The 22,518-nt window shown below is 37.9% G+C and overlaps 1 protein-coding gene across 3 annotated transcripts; it reads right to left on the bottom strand.

Annotated features, from left to right (window-relative positions):
* Nucleotides 1–1,146: 1,146 nt before the first annotated feature.
* On the bottom strand, nt 1,147–21,070 carry LOC124439528 (insulin-like growth factor 2 mRNA-binding protein 2). 3 transcript variants are annotated; one of them, XM_046989778.1, is made up of 20 exons: nt 20,939–21,070; nt 20,775–20,810; nt 20,187–20,232; nt 19,185–19,230; nt 18,790–18,853; nt 13,824–13,881; nt 13,673–13,721; nt 12,306–12,430; nt 11,390–11,476; nt 10,768–10,807; nt 9,687–9,793; nt 9,337–9,404; nt 7,195–7,258; nt 6,339–6,510; nt 6,190–6,270; nt 6,027–6,113; nt 4,370–4,549; nt 3,500–3,634; nt 2,149–2,259; nt 1,147–1,478 (listed from the first exon to the last, which is right to left on the bottom strand). In XM_046989778.1, exons 2-20 carry the CDS (start codon nt 20,788–20,790, stop codon nt 1,419–1,421), a joined length of 1,596 nt encoding a protein of 531 aa, XP_046845734.1. In that variant the 5' UTR covers nt 20,791–20,810; nt 20,939–21,070; the 3' UTR covers nt 1,147–1,418. The 3 variants fall into 3 exon arrangements, with proteins under 3 accessions (XP_046845734.1, XP_046845726.1, XP_046845743.1); XM_046989770.1 differs by having other exon boundaries at nt 20,775–21,070; XM_046989787.1 differs by lacking the exons at nt 20,775–20,810; nt 20,939–21,070 and adding an exon at nt 20,552–20,570.
* Nucleotides 21,071–22,518: the final 1,448 nt, after the last annotated feature.

Raw genomic sequence — 22,518 nt, forward strand, 5'->3', positions numbered from 1 at the left:
TTATAGTCAGGAATTTTGAGGGCAAACAGATCGCGCATACATCTCCTCCTAACCTCCCACCTGCACACAATCCTCAATCTACAACCCCATACCGTGAGCGACATCGGGACGAACCAAGGACCTCATGCATCGGAGGTCAGTGGTGGCCAGTCGAGCTATGCGCTCAACATCGAATGCTATCTGTTTTTTGGAGTATTTTCTAATTTTCTTAACTTTGGATAACATTTTTCCCGGACTTGGAGCAAGAATAATAAGATGGATAGGATTGTAATTTTACCCGGATTTACGTCACATTTTTCGCACCAGACTCCATAGGCGACTACTTCGTCATGAGCCAAGATTGCGGCAATTTTACGCAATTTTGTGGAATGATTCACAAGGCCTAACGTCAACATTTCATGGCCAATTCAAACAATGCTTTCACAACAATTAATCCAAGTTTAAAATTTATCGAAAAATATTTGTTCAAAAAAAATAAAGGTCAGGTGCACTACAAAGAAAGTATGTCTGCGATGGAGTCTGTTGCATGGTTCATTGCTATTGAATATTTGTTCGCAAAATTTCCAGAATGGCACTTGGGCTTTTCCATGTAGCATGTAGGTCATTCAAACGATATTGAATATAAGAGAACAGGAACTAACGCCTTAAGGCAGGCACAGCTGTTCACTACTTTACAAGCAATATTAAGTAACACTGGAAATGTTTCAGCATATCTTTCTTTACGACATTCCATAGACTGAGATAAATTTTTCAACAGCACGCATTTCCATCCTAAATTCGCTTAAATTCTTGGTGGTAAATTTTAAGCTTGTACATTATAACGATTATGCTTAAACCGCGGGACCCCTCTTGACCGCCCGAAACGCTCCGCCCTCCCCAATCCGCTCCTGTGCGCATGCACAGAGGTACTGAATGCTGAAGTAAATTTGCGTGCTTGCTACCAAAGATTGACAAAGTTACCCGCCTTTTAAGACGCACATTAACTTTTTATCTTGTAACACGTTCCTCATAAAATTGTTCTTTCACAATTCGTTACATGGTAGAACACGATGCCACCTATAGCAACCAAACGGTTTCCGACAACGCACGAAAATATGCACGAGCTACGGTCACCACCCCCTTAAGAAAATACGCAAATCAAAGACGATCTTTTGTACATTATATTACATGCACAATGTTACAAAGAATTCAGTTTTCTGTGTAAGAGATTACAGATTAATATGGGATATATAAGGTAAACACGTCGATAAAGCTGTAGAAATAAACAATTTTACCAAAGTTGATTTGTTAAAATTACAACAACAAAAAGAGTAAAAGGTAAGAAAATACAACCGGTTATATTCACGAAATAAGATGGGGGTAGCAAAAGCAAGATAAAGAAAAAATGATCAGAAATGAAGACGTCGAGGTGAGCCAAGTTATTTCCTCTGCTGGGCTTCGACTTGGGCAACGATTTCGCGAATTTCTGTCTGTACTCCCTGAAAAATGATTTTTCAATAAATCTTTTTACATTTTCTTAAGAAAAAAGAGAAGATTCGTATCAGAATCTACACGACAATCTCAGGGCGCACATTCAGGAGTGTTGTGTGGGTGGAGGAGGAAGCGTAACACCCCCTAACTTCTCTGAAATATGAGTAAAAGTAGGTCGAGAAAACCGATAAAGGCAGCATGACGAGACTTGGTAATTTATACTACCAGATCCGCTCTGATGTGCTTGGACATTCCTAAGGACTAAGCCATGCATTATCGAACTAAACAAGTGAATTGAATTCTGTATGTAGAACTTTTCTCGGGTACTTTTAAACTGAAGACAACTGTACAGTACAGTTCAAGAAGCGGTTCTTGATGATAAAACAAATAGTTTGAGGATAGTTGCCAAAATTTTGGGGTGGTAAAACAAGTAGTTTGAGCATGAAAAGCAAATCAGTTTCATACATTGAAAAGCCATTGTCTCCAATGAAAATACGGCCTGTCAATGCTTGAAACCAATTTCAACTTCATTAAAATACTGTTTAATTTACGTATGGAGCAAACTAATTCAATATGTATGCGCAACTCTGTGCGTTCCGGTTTTTTTTAGGCACACTGTACACTATTACAGTTGCGGGGCACTCTACAAATACACTCCAGCAAGTGGTCGATATTCACCTGACTACCAAGATAATCCGAGACCACGCGGACGATGACCTCAGTTTCCTCGGGATCAATAGTACGCGGGACTTCAACGAGAGCCCTGTGTCGTCCTTGCAATGATCTTACCTATAATTACAGAGACATAATACTCTCTCCTTATTTCTCCGCAGATTATCTATTCAGAATACTTGGTTCATGGTTGTTAGCACGAATCTACATCAATCCGTAACTGCAAACGACGCAAACAGTTTTCTCTTCGATACGAATGTGTTAAAGGGCAAACACAAAATCAAGCCATTTTCTCTACTCCCAAAAGAAAACCTTTCGTCGATGTCAAGAACGCCTGGCTAGGGCTTAGGTGGAAAATATTGCCAAGATGGCATGGCGACTCGCAAAGTACAAGCAGTCAAACGTAAATTTGCTGAATTTGTTTGCTAAAAGTAACACGACCAAATCTTTTACAGCATGCTGTCAGCGCTCAGGGGATCCCGGCAACAGACCCGTTGGAAGCTCGATAAATGTGGGGGAGGGGAAGGGGGGTTCATATTCATACATGCACGTTGAGTCACGAGCAAACAATTGACTTTACAAACAACTGAATCGGGCAATAGCGGCATATCATGCATATATGAATTTGAATACCCATCCCACCCTCAATTATCGATTTTGTTATAGCCCTGGGGCCGGTTGCACGAAGCCTGGATAGCGTTAACCATTGGATAGCAAGTTTTTAAAACTTTTATAAAGCCTTTTAAAAAGAAGAAAAAATGTAAGATTCGAACTGAGCAATCACTGAAATAAAATATTGTTTCGAAGATTACGAAATTTCTTTGTCGTAAGACAAATAGAAACACCTTTTTTACAAATTTGAAAATTTGTGCTATCGAATATACAGAAGGTGACTCGTATCGGATCCTTTGATGTTGTTGTCCTCGCGCATGCTGTGCCGCGCATAGTGGACGCCATTATTTCAGCAAGTTGGTTCGATGAAGGTTTTTCACTTGTTCCCAATCACTAAAATGACCCAACGTCGTTTCTTATATTGAAATACTTTTGATTTCACGACGAGTATATGACGTCATGTAATTGCAGTGGTCGGAAACAAGTGAAAAACCTTAAGTATCTTTTTGGAATAATGGCAGCCATGAGGAAGCGGTGCACATCTGAGTGACCCTTCTGTATAATTATCATTCTGTGCGTGCTGTGTAAATTTCAATTCATTAGCATAGTGCATCTCTTTAGAAATTTATTGTTTTTCTCAGTGAGAGAACACCAAAATATTTACATAGCAAGACGAAACTTGCGGGCTGGCTACGTCACTGCCTGTAGGTTTGGAAATGCCATGATCATCGTACGTCAAATTTACCTTAGATCCTCGTTTACCGATTATTCGACCTACAGCCTCGGGTGGAATTTTGATTTCAGTACGAAGTTGGACAGTTTGATTGGGATGACCAGCAAATCCTTGTTCCTGTATCTTTTGAAAAATAGCTCCTTCGGCCTACAACAACAGTCGTAAATATTGATTTACTTTATGATCGTATTGACTTACGGAGCATTCAAAATTTCTCTTAAAAAAAAGTATTGATGAAAAAGAGGCAGAAGACAAAATACTCAATTTACAACATTATAAAGTAGGCTGGAGAGGGTCATGGAAAAAATCGAAAACAGCGGAGAGAAAAAAACAACTTGGAAAACCAATTTTTATCTCAAATTGGGAAAGCTTTTGTTCTGACAAAACGGGGTCCTGGCATTGGCTATGGGATCCTAATGGGGTCCACATGCAGCGCCAATTTCCCTTAAAATACTAATATAAAAAACAATTAAGAAAACGCAATTGTGATTAGAGTTAATAAAGAAAAATTCCAAAAATCTTGCAATCATAATAAGATTTCAGGTCTGACTTGCTACGTATAGAAGAAGCCACCGTAATCTCATCCAAACTAGAGCCCCCCCCTCCCGCAAACCATCGCTGATCCATCCCCACCCACAAAGCAATAGATATAATACATGGTGCCATTGCAAGCGGTGCTTGCATTTAAAACAAAGATGGACCACTAAGTTTAAGTGTTGGTCCAAACTCCTCTTTTTATGTTAAAAATTATTTTCGATCAACTAAAGAGAAAGCAGATTGTTTTTAATTCTTAAATTACCGATTCTTGTTTTCGAGGAAATGGAAACGATGTGTTTATGGTACTGTACAATTGTTCATGGAATAAACTTATTTTTTACTCACCATGGATAACTGATATGGATAGCCGCGGAGCTCTACAAGGGTTTCCATGGCATCTTCGTCACTATTCAAGACTTGAACTGAAGCACCAGACGACTGTCTTATACCGTTCACGACGGAGCCTTCGCGACCAATAATAGCACCGACAGAATTCTTTGGAACGGCTATGTGTATTTTTTCAATCTACAAATAAACAACAGACACTCATCGAGGTGCACAGTCGTGCAGATTTCCTTTGACCACCAGGATCGGATTAACCAATGGGTAAGACTGGGCAGCTGCCCAGGGGCCTTCACAAATAAGGGCCTCCACATTATTCAAAGGACAATTAAACATTGTTGCTTTACAGAACAAGGAAAAATATTTTGCTTATTCGTTAGATCGATTTTAGTTTATGAAGATATAGTTTATAGTTTTAAGTTTATAGTGATATTTGTAGCAAAGTCGAGGAATGTATTTCATTATCTTTTGTTGTATTGTGCACTTTATTATTGAATCAAACTATAATTCTACAGCCTTAAAAAGCAGCGTGTTCTCCAATGTACGTTACACGTTAGGTGAACTAGACACAGTCACAGCACCTTACGGTCAAACACGATAAATGAGAACTGTGAGGCCCAAAAAGTCAAGGAAGATCAAATTTTTGCCTTATAAAATATATCACAAATGTTCTTAAATTATAAACTCTACCCAAATAGATTATTTCCCAGAGGGTGATATAGGCACTTTAACTTTGACGAACTTATCAAAGACTGCCGGAATCAAATCCCATTAAGTACTCTATCCCAAGTAGCATTCAATCATCGAATGCAAATGCTTTACACGCTATCTTCCAAGTTTATACTTTTATCAGATGTTTTACGAAATTTATATTTAAATTTTGCTGTTGGAAAAATTGGCAGCCCATGGCCTTTAGAGTAAGGGAAATGGGGCCTTTACGTATTTTTGATGCCACGGGCCTCCACACATCTTAATCCGGCCGTGTGCCTTTGACTGTTTGTTGTCGTTTTTCTGGTCTGAAATAAGTTTCATTTCAGCTTCATGCCTGTTTAAAAAAGATCATCAGCTATTCCTGCGCACGCACATTCGGCCGCTTAGCGTCCTTCCATAGAGAGGTTGTTCTCAGCTTGGTCCAGTTTTCCGGAAAAAAGGACAAGACTACAAAAAATACTAAACTAACCAATCCTTTAGTATTATGTGATTCCACGTATGACCATTAAAGGAGTTGGGCACGTATGATTTCAGAACATATAATGGTCTAACGTTATCACAAAATATCCACCTTCTTGTTATAATTTATCGTATTCACGCGCCCTGGGTTTTAGTAAATTTCCAATCATTAATTTATTCACAGCAGTGTAATGTACGAGAATTTGTGAACACAATTCTATTGTAGAAGTCATTAAGTCATTTTAAATGGACTTTACAATGCAATCAAAAACACTGTGGTAAAATTTCGTATCATAAAAACTTCAAATGAAATATGATTTGGTCTGACTGTAGCCACCAAAATATCATCCAAACTAGAGCACCCCCCTCCCCCTCCCACCTTACAGTACCATTGTAGATGATCGCCTTGACGAGCGCATGACAATTGCAAAGGACTTCAATTTTCATCTCTTGATGGCAATCATATCGGCCGAAAAAATACAGCACGAACCTTTTGACTTGATGTGTGGTGAGTATTTGAAGGAAGACCACCCATAAAATTACCAGGATTCATACCATTGGCCATATAAGCTGGAGGCTAGGGCGAAAAAAATGTAGCTACATCAAATATATTCAAATGGCTTTAGCTTTAGTAATAAAACCAAGATAAGTACCATTCCATTGAAACCACGTCCTCCGGTCAGTTGAGCGATCATTGCCATTAGATAAGGATTAGAAAAAGGTCCCATTACACTCTATAGCAAACATGAAACGTTATACAAGTAAAAGACCATATTAACATTTCAGTTGATGCAAGAACTACCTGTCCCATGCGACCATTCATGTTGGCCATGTTGTTCAAGTCGTCTTGATAACTCTTTCGAAGAATTCTACTGATCTCTTCTTCCGCGTTGCTACATTTTTCTACGGGATTCTCTAAACTGGGATCCTCGATCGTTATAATTCTTTCGTTGAATACGGGCGTCACGGGATCTCTAAATGAAAAATAATGGGGGCGGATGAAGTAAATTGAATTGGATTTCTGGTTTTACGCCAAACACGCCACTGTGTGAAGTGTTTTGCATGAAATCCGAACTTTTATAAACCTATATCAAAACATCTTTGTAGAAGCAGATCGTCCATGTTAGGAGAGTCCTGATACTCCCGGGTTCGAACCATTCACTTCATATATAAAAAATTAAAATTTAACATTCTAAACACCACACAAAAAGAAAGTCCCACCCTCATAACAAATTATTATAAGTCAGTCTCTAAAAGTCCAAATGCGATTGTAATATTTTGATATGGTAATCCGGGCAATCTTTAATCTGCTCTACACGATGACGATTACCAACGAATGTTTTCGAACGGTTAATGAAACTGACGACACTACTTTTTTGTGCTAATTTTGTTAGAAATTGGGTGGTTTTGAATTCAAGAGACGATACCGTTTTTAAACACCAGAGACCTCATTCCCCAAGGTAGTGAGCAAGTTATCTTAAGTTTAAGTAGCGCTGTGTTTAATCATTTGGGATTTATTCATTTAGAATTAAAAATATATCTGGGAGGGAGGAGAGTTTCCTTTTGTGTGGTGCTTATAATGCATCCAAAAAATTCAGCGGGGACAGCATTTCCTTTCGTCAATTCATGACTCTTTCCTCATTGTCGTAGCCGCCTACCTGGTTGCATCTATTTTGGTACTGGTCTTTACTTTAATTTCTTTTAAATTTTTGCCACCTTTGCCTGTGAAATTTAAATTAATGAGCAACGACATTCAATAAAAAACGTCGTTATTTTACAGAATAGAATAAAATAAAATAGAAGGGAATGGACGATAATGGATGCAATAGAATAAATGGAATGGAACGGTACAGAATAAAGCAGAATTGAATAGAATAGAATGGATTGGATTATAACGGAATGAAACAGAATGGATGGAATACAACAGAATAGAATAGAGTAGAATGGATTGGATTAGAATGGAATGAAGTAGAATGTAATATAATGGAGTACAGTGGAATAGAATAGAATGGAATATTACGGAAAGGAATGAATTGTGGAATAGAAAAGAAATGAATTGGAGCAGAAAAGAATAGATTGGAATGGAAAGAAACATAATGAAATGGAATAGAATGAAATATAATAGAATATAAGACAATGGAGTAGATTGCAATAAAATGAAATAGAATGAAATGGAAAAGAAAAGAAAAGATTGGAATGGAAAGGAATACAATGGAATAGAATACAACAATGAGGAGTGCAAAATAAATTTACAAAGTATTATTTTGCAGGTATGCACAGAAATTACAAGAATGCAATCTAAGTATTCGCAACGAACGAAACGATATTAATAAAACATCTGTTTACGAGTACCTAGGTGTTCACATGCATGTACACATTTCAATCTACATTTTAACTGTCAAATGTCAATTGCAGGTAGCGATCTTTTTTTGAAAAGAGTTTAGTGACGTGCACCCCAGAATTTCGTAATTCTTTTGGAATTGAAATGCAAAGGAATGCACCGCCACACATAAAACATTTCTACAAATGTACGTGTTTATGATAAATGAGACTAATTGAAAGGTTATAGACTGCAAGTTCACTAAGAGAAGAACGGAGTGAGTGAATTTGGACTAAGATTATGTAAAAGCTTATACATCCTTTTTACTTTGCCCTGCCCCCCATGTCAGTTTACCGAGAGAAGGTCTTTCTTTCCATTTCAGAAAGATGCTGCTTAATTATAACTCTTACGCTTTCTCAATTTCTAATTAGTGAAAGGGTTTGTAGTCAATTTTGATTTTTAAATCTGAGTCTGGTGTGTTTCCGATCATCGGTTTTGAGTCAAGTAGTATGAACTCTGTCTTAGCTACATCTACGTGGTTTCGAGTCAAGTAGTATGAACTCTGTCTTAGCTACATCTACGTGGTTTCGCGCCAAGTAGTATGAACTCTGTCTTAGCTACAATCTACGTGGTTTCGAGCCAAGTAGTATGAAGTCTGTCTTAGCTACATCTACGTGGTTTCGAACCAAGTAGTATGAACTCTGTCTTAGCTACATCTACGTGGTTTCGAGCCAAGTAGTATGAACTCTGTCTTAGCTATATCTACGTAAGCTGAGTTTGTTAGATGTTAGCCTCTTTTTTAAGGTTTTCTAAACCGAAGTTCACTGCATCAACAAGTTTTGTCGTGGACTAATTTGCACTTAATATATTTGTATCATTTGCAAATAGTCGAGCCTTAGTTTTGCTATGACACTGTACAAGGAAAAATAGTGCCCATAGGATAGAGCTTCGAGGTACCCTAACATGATTCTCCCGTCACGTGCACGGCATTTACACGACAATTCTACAGTTATTCTTGGCTCTGAGCATGGACCATAATTACGACCTTACAAAGTATATATTTATTGCGCCCAAGGGGTGCTTTATTTGAAAACATAGGCCGTTAAAGTTTCACTATTCTCGGAAATAAAAAGGCAAACATGTTACGTCACGTGTGTGACCAGGCCTTTTCGACTTGTGCCAGACTTGGTGAACATTGATGTGGCAAAGTAATGAAAAATACTTTTGAAAAACGATTGGAAAAACGCATCTTAAACTCGGGCTTATTTTCGGTATCCCGAGTAAAAAGGTACGTCATTTTATTGCGCAAGTATAACAGCATAAAATAGCACACGCATGCTGGTGAAGATTTTCAACATTTTTGACCTCAAACAGATGATGCAACTCAAAACTAATTAAAATTATCATTATCAATATGATTAAGCTGCAAACATAGTTATAACCAAAACAATTAAAATTCATAAAAATCAGAAAAACTTACCAATCACACGTCCCATGAGCAAATCCGGCGCAAGCATTCGCATGGGTACACTAATCTGTTCTTCGTTACTTTGAAAAATGAAAAATACGAAACGCACATTAATGCAGTACGGTCTTAAAGTCGTTTATACAGAAGACGATAAGTTTTTTGCAAACATGCGACAGTGAACAAATACGTATGAGGAAATATTTCGTTTTACAACTCCACGTTCGAACGATTTCTTTCCGAAATCAGAATAGAGAGCCGAAAAAACGACTAAAGTTCGGTCACTGAACGTGGTTCGCATGAAAAGAAGTCTGACTTCGCGTGAAGGCAACTACTGCTTTCATAGACTAACACAACCATCATACCCATCCAATTTTTTCTTCGTTTCTTCGATGATCTTCTGGTGAATTTCTCTAAATGCAGCACTGCAATTTTCCCCAGGTCTTTCGGACTGACCGGTTATAGTAACAGGCTTGGAAAACAAAAACAGGAAATGAATAAACCAAACGTGCAAAGTTTCCAGCAAAGGATTTTTCAATCGGGCAAGCGTACACTGCTTCAAAATAGGAAGCCTCAAATCGACTGTTTTGAAAAAGATCGTTTTTCTACGCATTTAAAATGTTTTTACTCATTTTCTCCGAGGCTATAGCTATATTACTTCGGATGTAATATGCAAGCCTACAATTAAATAATAACAAGATTAACTCTTTGTCTGATTTCTCTGATTCCAGCCATTTTACGAACATTTCTTGAAACATGTACTTTTACAAAACAATCGTGTCGTACTAACAAAAAAAGACATGCATGGTCGAAAACGAATAATTCATAGTTCATCCAACAATGTTCATTGGCAGTAACACAATTTTATATGAAAAGTAGCAACATTCCATCAGCTTCTGAATAAACAATTTTGAATAGAATCTAGATGCTCATAAAAATGCAATGAATTGACGAAAACCTACAGCATTGTAATCGGTGGCGAACACTAGGGGTAGAGTAGGGATAGGGGCGAAGCTTGAGCCCACCTCCCAATAGTTTTGAAAGATTAAAAATATTACGCCAAATCCCTCATATCACAACTGCATAACATAACCGTGATGTTAGATAATGACTACTTGATACACTTCTGTACTTTTCACGTACCAGCAGATGCATTCTTGTGAGTGTAGGAATATGTGCACAGGCAAACCTTGTGAGCGTATGATTATGTGTACGTAGGAATCCTTAAGTTAAATTTCCGAAGATCAAATGTTAAAAATATACCTATAAGGCATGTCCCAGGATCTTCCTAGAAATCTCAGGCTTGGAGGACCCTCCCCCCCCTCAATTAAAAAATCGTCCGCCACTGTTTGTCATCACGCTGCTTGAAAGGTTTGAAAAGCTGGCAAGTCACGATCATATAAGTGATATCTCAGGTAAACTGTGACGTTATGTTTAATGACCAACCTTGAAGCCGTTTATATTAACAGTTCTATGTACATCAATTCTGCAAGCAAAACAAAGAAAAAATCACTAATAAACTTCAAAACTGAGAGTTGCTTCAGATGGACGAAATACAATAGCATTCAGTTATTCAATAAAGATATTTATCATATCGAAGCATTTTTTTCTGGGTGCGTTGCAAAACAAGTTAATTGCACAAACATTTACACTTTGTGTATAGAGCAACAGTTAACCAAAGCTTTGTGCTCTCCAATACGATTCGCAAAAAGAGTTCAAAAATCACAATGCGCAATCTTTTCTATAAACTTCGGCATATTTCTAGCAGCCTTAAGGAAAACCGCAAGAAGCTTTGTTACAATAAATTCAACTGAACAATTAATCCGCGTAAGTTTCTGGGACATAAGTACAACGGCACGCAGGGATGGCTTTAGGGGAGGTGTGGAAAGAGGCACCAATTTCACCACAAAAATCTTCCCATCAAAATACAAAGGAACATAACAAAAAAGATTGACGTGGCACGGCAACACGTACAAGCAACCAAAATCTCATCCAAACTTAAATAAACTCTCCCACCCCAAAACGACCATACAGGAGTTGAAACAATTTACGTGAATGAAAGACGTACCTAGCATTCGTGTTGCTTGACATTTTACGGACGGCTTCTCCGCCTTTTCCAATCACAGCTCCGACCATGTCAGCAGGAATCAAAATTCTGTAACATCAGATTGAATGTCATGGCGATTGTGTTTGCATGTCAATTCGAAACTAGTCACTTTTTCTTTTTAGTAAATCCTGCTTGATGTTCACTTTTAGTATACAAAATCTTTAATCCAACACTAAACTGCTTCCAATTTGTAGTTCCGTACAGTAAATGAAAGAATGCACTTTAGAATTCACTTTGCAGGAAAATACGGGCATTCAAAAAGTCTATTAGCTTGTTTTTCAACGCTAATCGTGCTTAGTTGAGTCGACGACTAAAACGATTCTACTTTACAACGCAGTCACAAGTCATGAATTTAAATGTCATGTGTTAAGGCTAGGCGAGAGTGGTACAAAATTGGTTATCACGCGGGCGTAGAAAGTCAAACTTCGTTTGACGGCACTAAAATGAGAAGTTAATATGATATTTTCTTCGCGAATGATGTAATCGTACAACTGCAACGTGTTTTGTCCAGCATGTGTAATTACACTTTCTCGTCGTCCACTATAACATCTCGTCATCCCATCGGGGCACATCCAAAAGAACTGGGGTACTACGCTCTGTGTCCAATTTTTGTAAAGTACTTAATAGAAAGATAGCCATTATTTCTGCTGGACCAACTTTTTCTTCCTCTGTCATTTCTGAACCGACTTTTTATAGATAATTCATAAAAGCTGGGATAGTTCAACCGCCTACACCCACCCCCGGATTCACAACAAGGTTCATATAACACATGGCTACAAGATGTAAATACATATCTCATACACATATATTTTCCATTCATCGGCAACGGGTGTGAAAATGATGACCATTTAATCATCGAGTCTCAAAAAACACTAACCTCAAAGGCATGTTGGCATGACTGTTTTGACGATTATACCGCGGTCTGTTCCTCCCACCGGCACGAAGTCGCTGCTTCGCCATGTCATCGTAAGCGGGCTTACTCTCTTCCTCGAAGTAAGCTAACTATGAAAGGATGATCAGAAGTGAATTACGTGGTCAAAAACACTCGCATTTTTTAAGTGCAAGTATGCAATTGATCATCTACGAGATATAAATTCCAAAATTGATATAAAAGCCATGTAAATTGTTCAAGGAGAAAGCAAAATGCATTCAGATGGTAGTTATCATAGCGAGAGTGAATTTTACAATCCAGAAAGAGTGAACTTCAGTGGAGAACAATCTAATTTCAGTCTCAACAAGCCACATCGACCATTTTGCAACGTGAATTGCTTCATTATAAAAATAACAAATCTCAGTTTAGCAATCGTGGTCAGTTCAAGACGATGGACACTTTTGTTAACGTAGCAGGTTATGCAGATACTAAGCAGAAAGCAAACTTTTAAGTCAGTAGTTAGAAAAAAATACAAATAAGCAAGGCAGGATACAAAAGCATAAGAAAGGCAAAGAAGAGAGCTCATTCAGAGGCGGACTCTAGGGGCGACGAAGGGGCGGTTTTCTGTAAACGTACCAGGAGACGCATTAAAACTTGTGTGTGCAGGATTATGGGTACGTAGAATCCTTAAATTAAATTTCCGGAGATCAAATTTTAACAGTATACCAAAAGGTATCCCAGGGACCTTCCTAGAAATTTCATAGGTGCTCACTCACTAGCAAAAAAATAAATTTCAAAAACAATTAAGAGCGATCCAAAGGTACATAGCAGTACCAAAACCTGACTTATATTGTCACAAACTTTGCAGCTTTTTCAATTGCATAATTATTCAATCCTTTTCTGCATTCACACAATCATCGGAGTCAATCTTACGTTAATTGGAGGGGGGGGGGTCGAGCATATTGATATATTCTGTTATGCCAAGCTCAATTGGAAGTCGTTATTTTGTTCACTTTTACAAGCGCAACTAAAACTAAAAAGTAGCGATGAAACGTTGCACAATTTTGGCTACGACAAAATACACGGACAACCAACAATCGTTAACAATCCATGCTAAATGAAGTATACTTACTGAACAAGTACAATTAGAAGAACACTACGTGATTTCAAGCTTGTTCAAACACCGATGGAAAGTTTCAAATCTATCATTTTTTTCGTCATCGTATAACAAAAATTCGTAAATAGTTACTCCAGTAATTATGTCCGTAATGATATTAAGGACAGTTACTTGATTTTGCAGGCAGTGTATCTGTTCTTTTTGGGCAATAGTAGAGAGTGCTTTTCCCCAGGTTTCTAATATCACATCCACTCACCTCTAATCTGCTTCCATCAAAATCGATACCGTTCAAATCATCAGCAGCTCTGAACAACAATAACGGCGAGGTTAGCAAGTTTGCACTTTTTGATAAAGATAACGTGATGAATTTGGCCGGAACAAACATATGTTACGACTTCTCAAGATACCTTTTTGCGCAACTTGGGTCAGCAAATTCAACAAAACATGTCAACAAGGATTGGTCATCTAGAAAGCGGTAATAAAGAAAATAGAGAATTGCTGGCAGTAGAAAAAGAAGATACACATTAATCACAACGTAGTGACAAAACAACACAAGGAAAACTCCTTCTCCGCATTTCAGAATTTTATTCAAGCTGAATGAATGGAATGAATAAATGGATAAAAGAATGAATGAATGAATCAAAGAATAAATAAATGAAAGAATGAACGAACAAATGACTGTCTGAACGAATAAAGGAATGGATGGATGGATGAATGAATGAACAGCAGTTTATTTAAACACGCTTACAACGTCGACGAAAGCTGGTTTCCACGATGGGCGCGAACATGCAAAAAAATATACATTGATAATGTCGAAGTAAAAAGACAAAATGAAAAACAAACCAACTATACTACGTGTGAGAATGTTTACATTTGCTCGTTATGAAAAGCGATTTTTCTTTCAAATCGTGTGGCCGATTTACTTTTTCTGACATTAAATAGTACGGAATTCCATGCAAGAACACCACTGTGACTGAAGCTCTTTTTCAACATATTTGTACGAGGGATAGGCATAGGTAGGCAGACAGTGAAAGACAGTAGCAGATCCAAGACAGGTCACAATACATTACTGAAAATCAACTGTCATTTTAAAACACTTTATTCGGATTACTTTAGTTGTGTAAATATTCTTTAGAATTCGATAATTTATTATAGTACGGTAGATCCACCACTGGTGCCAGAAACATTTCAAAGATCGTAGTCTGGTGTTTGAATGCTTTTAGGAGCAAATAGATTTGAAGAGCATTTTAGACCTCGGTCGTTTAAACACAAGATCCGATTTGTCGGATCCTAAAGAACAGATCGTGTGAACAAATATGAAGTGAGCTTCGGCTAGTCGGATCCGTCAAACTGAAAAATCGGATGAAAATTGAACTTGCTCTCAAAGAAAGCCGACTAGTCCCGAGCCTCTCACTCTCAATACTTTCCAAGATTTGGTGCAAAACATTACATGTGAAAAAGACTTGGAAATAATAAAAATACGCAAAATATATTGATATATGTACTGGATAACATAATGTCTGCTCCCACGACTTTAAATATCTGAACGAATATAGATATCAACAAAATTATCAGACCGTCTGAACAAGCAACTAAAAGTCGGAACCGAAACAGTCGGATTGAACAAATCCGATCGTGTGAACGGGCCTTAAGACTTCATTTCTCTTTTTCGTTGTTATATTCAAGTGTTTGCCATCCCATTTTTATGAAAATATTTCCAAATACGTATATCCCAAATTTTACAGCAATAGTTAAAGAATGCTGTACAAAAGCGTTGTATACTGCAAGAAGTTAATCTTTGTCAATTTTTCTACACATTTTTAGTCGTCTAATAGCTCCGATACCTGAAATTTTCTCGCATTTTTCAATAGTCTTTCCCAGGAATGATTTCAATCATTATCTAAATCTAATGCTTTGCATTCAGAAACCTTTCTGATATTCCCATCACATACGTATTGCAATGTTTCTTTGAGAGGTCGACTAGAGACTAGTTCCATAAAGCTCAGATTTTGGGTACGTAGTTCCATAAGCCTACACTTCAAAGACTAGTTCCACAAAGGCGAGGAGGAAGTGCCTTACTCAAACAAAGAAAGTAAAACTATGTTTAATTTTCTAGCATTTAGACAATTCCTGTAGGAGTGAAGCCAGATTCAGATGTAACACACATGCTATCCCTGCATTGGCGTAGCTATCCTGCAGTTGTGAGATGTAACACACATGCTATCCTTGAGGAAGGTAGACAGACTGACAATTTAACACAAATCCTATCTCAACATTGGTGTAGCCAGCTTGCAGTTGTGAGATGTAACACTCATGCTATCCTTGAGAATGTAGACAGACTGATAATTTAACACAAATGCTATCTCAGCATTGGTGTAGCCAGCCTGCAGTTGTGAGATGTAACACTCATGCTATCCTTGAGGAATGTAGACAGACTGACAATTTAACACAAATGCTATCTCTGCATTGGTGTAGCCAGCCTGCAGTTGTGAGATGTAACAATCATGCTATCCTTGAAGAATGTAGACAGACTGATAATTTAACACAAATGCTATCTCTGCATTGGTGTAGCTATCCTGCAGTTGTGAGATGTAACACTCATGCTATCCTTGAGGAATGTAGACAGACTGATAATTTAACACAAATGCTATCTCTGCATTGGTGTAGCCAGCCTGCAGTTGTGAGATGTAACACTCATGCTATCCTTGAAGAATGTAGGCAGATTGACAATTTAACACAAATGCTATCTCTGCATTGGTGTAGCCAGCCTGCAGTTGTGAGATGTAACACTCATGCTATCCTTGAGGAATGTAGACAGACTGACAATTTAACACAAATGCTATCTCTGCATTGGTGTAGCTATCCTGCAGTTGTGAGATGTAACACTCATGCTATCCTTGAGGAATGTAGACAGACTGATAATTTAACACAAATGCTATCTCTGCATTGGTGTAGCCAGCCTGCAGTTGTGAGTAACACTCATGCTATCCTTGAAGAATGTAGGCAGATTGACAATTTAACACAAATGCTATCTCTGCATTGGTGTAGCCAGCCTGCAGTTGCGAGATGTAACACTCATGCTACCCTTGAAGAATGTAGACAGACTGACAATTTAACACAAATGCTATCTCAACATTGGTGTAGCCAGCCTGCAGTTGTGACATGTAACAATCATGCTATCTTTGAAGAATGTAGGCAGATTGACAATTTAACACAAATGCTATCTCTGCATTGGTGTAGCTATCCTGCAGTTGTGAGATGTAACACTCATGCTATCCTTGAGGAATGTAGACAGACTGATAATTTAACACAAATGCTATCTCTGCATTGGTGTAGCCAGCCTGCAGTTGTGAGAAGTAACACTCATGCTATCCTTGAAGAATGTAGGCAGATTGACAATTTAACACAAATGCTATCTCTGCATTGGTGTAGCCAGCCTGCAGTTGAGATGTAACACTCATGCTACCCTTGAAGAATGTAGACAGACTGACAATTTAACACAAATGCTATCTCAACATTGGTGTAGCCAGCCTGCAGTTGTGACATGTAACAATCATGCTATCTTTGAAGAATGTAGGCAGATTGACAATTTAACACAAATGCTATCTCTGCATTGGTGTAGCCAGCCTGCAGTTGTGAGATGTAACACTCATGCTATCCTTGAGGAATGTAGGCAGACTGACAATTTAACACAAATGCTATCTCAGCATTGGTGTAGCCAGCCTGCAGTTGTGAAATGTAACACTCATGCTATCTTTGAAGAATGTAGACAGACTGATAATTTAACACAAATGCTATCTCAGCATTGGTGTAGCCAGCCTGCAGTTGTGAGATGTAACACTCATGCTATCCTTGAGGAATGTAGACAGACTGACAATTTAACACAAATGCTATCTCTGCATTGGTGTAGCCAGCCTGCAGTTGTGAGATGTAACACTCATGCTATCCTTGAAGAATGTAGACAGACTGATAATTTAACACAAATGCTATCTCTGCATTGGTGTAGCTATCCTGCAGTTGTGAGATGTAACACTCATGCTATCCTTGAGGAATGTAGACAGACTGATAATTTAACACAAATGCTATCTCTGCATTGGTGTAGCCAGCCTGCAGTTGTGAGATGTAACACTCATGCTATCCTTGAAGAATGTAGGCAGATTGACAATTTAACACAAATGCTATCTCTGCATTGGTGTAGCCAGCCTGCAGTTGTGAGATGTAACACTCATGCTATCCTTGAGGAATGTAGACAGACTGACAATTTAACACAAATGCTATCTCTGCATTGGTGTAGCTATCCTGCAGTTGTGAGATGTAACACTCATGCTATCCTTGAGGAATGTAGACAGACTGATAATTTAACACAAATGCTATCTCTGCATTGGTGTAGCCAGCCTGCAGTTGTGAGAAGTAACACTCATGCTATCCTTGAAGAATGTAGGCAGATTGACAATTTAACACAAATGCTATCTCTGCATTGGTGTAGCCAGCCTGCAGTTGCGAGATGTAACACTCATGCTACCCTTGAAGAATGTAGACAGACTGACAATTTAACACAAATGCTATCTCAACATTGGTGTAGCCAGCCTGCAGTTGTGACATGTAACAATCATGCTATCTTTGAAGAATGTAGGCAGATTGACAATTTAACACAAATGCTATCTCTGCATTGGTGTAGCCAGCCTGCAGTTGTGAGATGTAACACTCATGCTATCCTTGAGGAATGTAGGCAGACTGACAATTTAACACAAATGCTATCTCAGCATTGGTGTAGCCAGCCTGCAGTTGTGAAATGTAACACTCATGCTATCTTTGAAGAATGTAGGCAGATTGACAATTTAACACAAATGCTATCTCTGCATTGGCGTAGCCAGCCTGCAGTTGTGACATGTAACACTCATGCTATCCTTGAGGAATGTAGACAGACTGACAATTTAACACAAATGCTATCTCAGCATTGGCGTAGCCAGCCTGCAGTTGTGAGATGTAACACTCATGCTACCCTTGAGGAATGTAGACAGACTGACAATTTAACACAAATGCTATCTCTGCATTGGTGTAGCCAGCCTGCAGTTTTGAGATGTAACACTCATGCTATCCTTGAGGAATTTAGACAGACTGACAATTTAACACAAATGCTATCTCTGCATTGGTGTAGCCAGCCTGCAGTTGTGCGTTGTAACACTCATACTACCCTTGAAGAATGTAGACAGACTGACAATTTAACACAAATGCTATCTCTGCATCGGTGTAGCCAGCCTGCAGTTGTATATAATTGTATTGGTACAGAAGCATGGAAATCAGCTTCGATTGACTAGGCCAGCATGTCAAAATAAATTCATTTATTCATTAGTTCAAATATGACATACATACCGTCATCCGTCTGAGATGATGTTTTCAAGATCTGGCCATAGGAATCCAAATGAGTTTGAAATGCCTGGGAAATTAAGTAATCATAGTGAACACTTGATATCAAATAGCAAATGAATATTGTGTAAGCCAAACTCTAATTTTTAGTATGACTGGATGATTAATCAATTGGTTTTTGAACGTTTTCAACCAAATTATTTGTTAATTTTATCATCATCATATCTCAAGTCAGTAAAACACTACACATCCTCAGCAATTTATGATAGTAAATTTTTCTTCCCTTTATTGCTTCTTACTCCTATTCACTTTGGGTGATTATTAATCATAATAAACAACAGATGATAAACATTTTTTGAAAGTTACCCCGAAATCAACAAGATTCCCAAGCTAATAAATACCTGCCAATTGAAACTGGGACCAACTTTTGAAACCTGAAGCCTTCCCCTGAAAAATAACATGCATTTCTTCATTAGTTTGTTCTTGCTTACCTCATTTACCACATTTATCAAGGGAATATACTTTTAACAAACCAAAAGTTGCACATCAAAATAAAAAAATTTAAACATATTGCAATGCATAGAGAATTTACTGCAATAGCAAACATATGAAGTTTACTTTGCATTACATTACAAGATAAATTCAATATTTAGTAATATAACAATAATTCACTTCAAGGGCAATGCTAGTGCAATACAAAAGAAAACTTTCAAAAAGAATGGCAGATACTTCTAATGAACAGAATACAAATCATATCAAACAAAAAACTTAATAGAGATTTGCTGGATAAATTTTGCATTCCTAATGTCGGTGAGTTTCTAGTTGACTTGTCTCATTAGATTGCCCAACAAGGTTTTAGCCAGCAGCCAAGGTTTGGCAATACATCTTGACCCCACATGTCCCTCATCCACCACAGTTACAATCAAGTTACTCAAGCGTGACCAGACTTGGTAATTTTTAATAAAAAATTTTTATTACCAGATGTGCTTGGACACTCATCTAACATTTCAAACGAGGAAGGAGCAATGTGACCAGATCAATGCAGGTTTGGTAATAAATAATGCATGAATGGTCACACTTCTCTACTCCTTCCTTGTTCATCCTGGTAGGAGTGAAAACTTCTTGACTTTTGACCTCTCCACCAAAGGGCCAGGCTGAATTGGGAAGTGTCATAGTTTATCAAACGTTTTTTAAAAATATCGCCTTTTCCGGTAGGCCATCATGGAAGCGCCAACACAAGCTCAAATATAAAGGGAAATATTTACATCCGAAAACAGCGCTAGGAGGCAATACAACGTCTTTTCAACATACAACGTCAATTCAACGTTTTTTAAGAACGATTTCCTAATTATCAAGATTACAAATCGATTTCGGATGCTCGAATTGAGTTTGTACATTAATACCTTAAAGGTAAAGAATTCTGGCCGGATGAACCCATGAACTCCTGACCTAAAAAAGAAAACATTTAGTATAAATCGACATAAAAGCGGTTAAAATGTTTCGAGCGAAGTCACGCCAACACACAACAAGTTGTAGAAGAAACGCCAGCCATACAAACAGCAATAATTTCACGAATATATCAAAATCTCCTTTAATACTGTCACAGTTATATATAATTCTAAGTAAAAATAAGTAATTCCGGATAGTTGTTTACAAGTACAAGAGGCAGTCCAACGGCAAAAAGTTAAAAACTGGCCTCTAGGCACACGTGTACGATCTCTCTCTTGCATATAACTTTTGGTAAACAAAAACGTCGACAATTCCTTACCCATCGTTCAAATTGCATAGGCATCAACTCATTTTTCGCATGAGGATTCTTTCGTATTTTTAACGGGCTAAAACGACAAACCGCCTTATGAAATACTGAGATGGCACGGCATCGATTCGTTTGTATTGAATGAAATCTGTTGCGCCTGACGCGAGCACACTCGTCAAATTCGCCGTGACGAAAATCCTATGGTTATCGCTCGTAAAGTACATGCAAAACCTACCATTTAAATCCCCCATTGATTATTCGCGAAAAGGCGCTGGAAAAACGTAATAAAACACCAAATGAGACAATGAAAATTCGAGCGTGACAAACGGTAAATTTCAACACAAAGCTCCGTGTCAATCGAGGTTAAAAATGGCCTTCGAAGTAACTTCTCATAAAAACCTGGAAAGGATCCGTGCGATAATTTCACGCCATACAGTTTAAAATAATATAAAACGATGAAACCCAGCAGCAAACGTAGAAATCATAGTAAATTCCACACACACGAGGACAAAAATTACAACGACCCACGTGCCCAGGTAAAGCAACACTAATCACGTGATTACGGGTAGCTGTGCTTGTACAGTGGAGTACATTGTAGAGTACAATTCGATGTGAAAAAATTTGCACATTTGCACGACTTTTTCATAACAAGTACACGTGAGCATATAAATCGTCTGACGTTTTACACACATCAAAAGGCACGCATTTCGTAAATTTATGATATTGATGAAATTTATGAAAGCATATTTTCATGCAATAATGACGAATAAATTGCTCACAGGTTTTAATAAAAATCATGTTGCGAAACGGTCGAAAGTCAATGTCAGTCAGTCCCTTTCGCTACCTTCTCTCCGCCCGATGAAAAGCAGCGAAGCTTGCGGAGTGATTGTCTTGTGAAACATTGCATTGCGCAAATGGAAAACAAAAGTTCGCATTGTAAAATTGCAAAACTTTCAACATTCATGTTATTGGACGAGGCAGAAATGCCAATAAGTGTCGACACCTTTATTCATCAGGCGGAACGGAATGCTTGATGCTTGTCATATGCTCGCAAGATCTCAAAATGATCTCAATTTTCAGACAGCGTTTGTTTGATCCAGGCACTTTTCCCGGGCATTTTTTCTAAACAAGACACAGAGTAATTAGTCACATACAGATCTAGCATGTTTGTGCTGGCCTATGTTGGCGAGAATATCGTGCGTAACTGTGTCGTGTGTGTAATAAATATGACATTCGAACGTGCGCATTGTGAAAATGAGCTCTTCTAGATTCACGACTGGAATTGTTGTCGATTGTCTGTTTTCTCAAGTTGGGCGAAACACAAATTTACCGTTCAGCACATTGGGATGGTTAACACTACATTAAATGAATAAAAACCAACACATACACACACGGCGAATTGTACACAACATGATAAATCACGATCACACTCACCTTTGGACAAAAGCCTTTCCAGTCTTTCGAAATCCATTACATATTGATTACTTTTAAAGGTATTTAAAATTCATGGCAGACAAGAATACAAAAACCAGTTGTAGCAAGTACACCTAGACAGTTCATCGTGAAGAGTGTTAAGATAGCTAAGCAGTGCGTTTCCAACACATCCCTCAACTTTTCATCGCGTACAGTGCAGTTTTTCATTGTCAAACATTTTTATATTTGCACGACAAGGGTGAACATTTAAATGGATGATGACGATACCAAATGACTTAAAAAACCAAGTCCGCAATACTTCGAAAAAAGACATCTAGTAAACCGAAAATAAAGTCATGGCCACGATAATCTACATAGCAATATTTCGGGCTTTATTTCAAAATCATTATCAGACAGATGAAATAAAACCGAATTACTACAGTTTGAATCGCCTTGTGTTTTTTTTAACTTAAATTTGAGTTTATACAAGATGTCTTTTTTTCGGATGATGTATTATTTTATATTTTATGAAATTGTGGCCAACAAAAGATGTGATTGTTGAAAGT

Source organism: Xenia sp. Carnegie-2017, unplaced genomic scaffold (genome assembly GCF_021976095.1).
Source record: "Xenia sp. Carnegie-2017 unplaced genomic scaffold, XeniaSp_v1 HiC_scaffold_1, whole genome shotgun sequence".
Taxonomy (NCBI): domain Eukaryota; kingdom Metazoa; phylum Cnidaria; class Anthozoa; order Malacalcyonacea; family Xeniidae; genus Xenia; species Xenia sp. Carnegie-2017.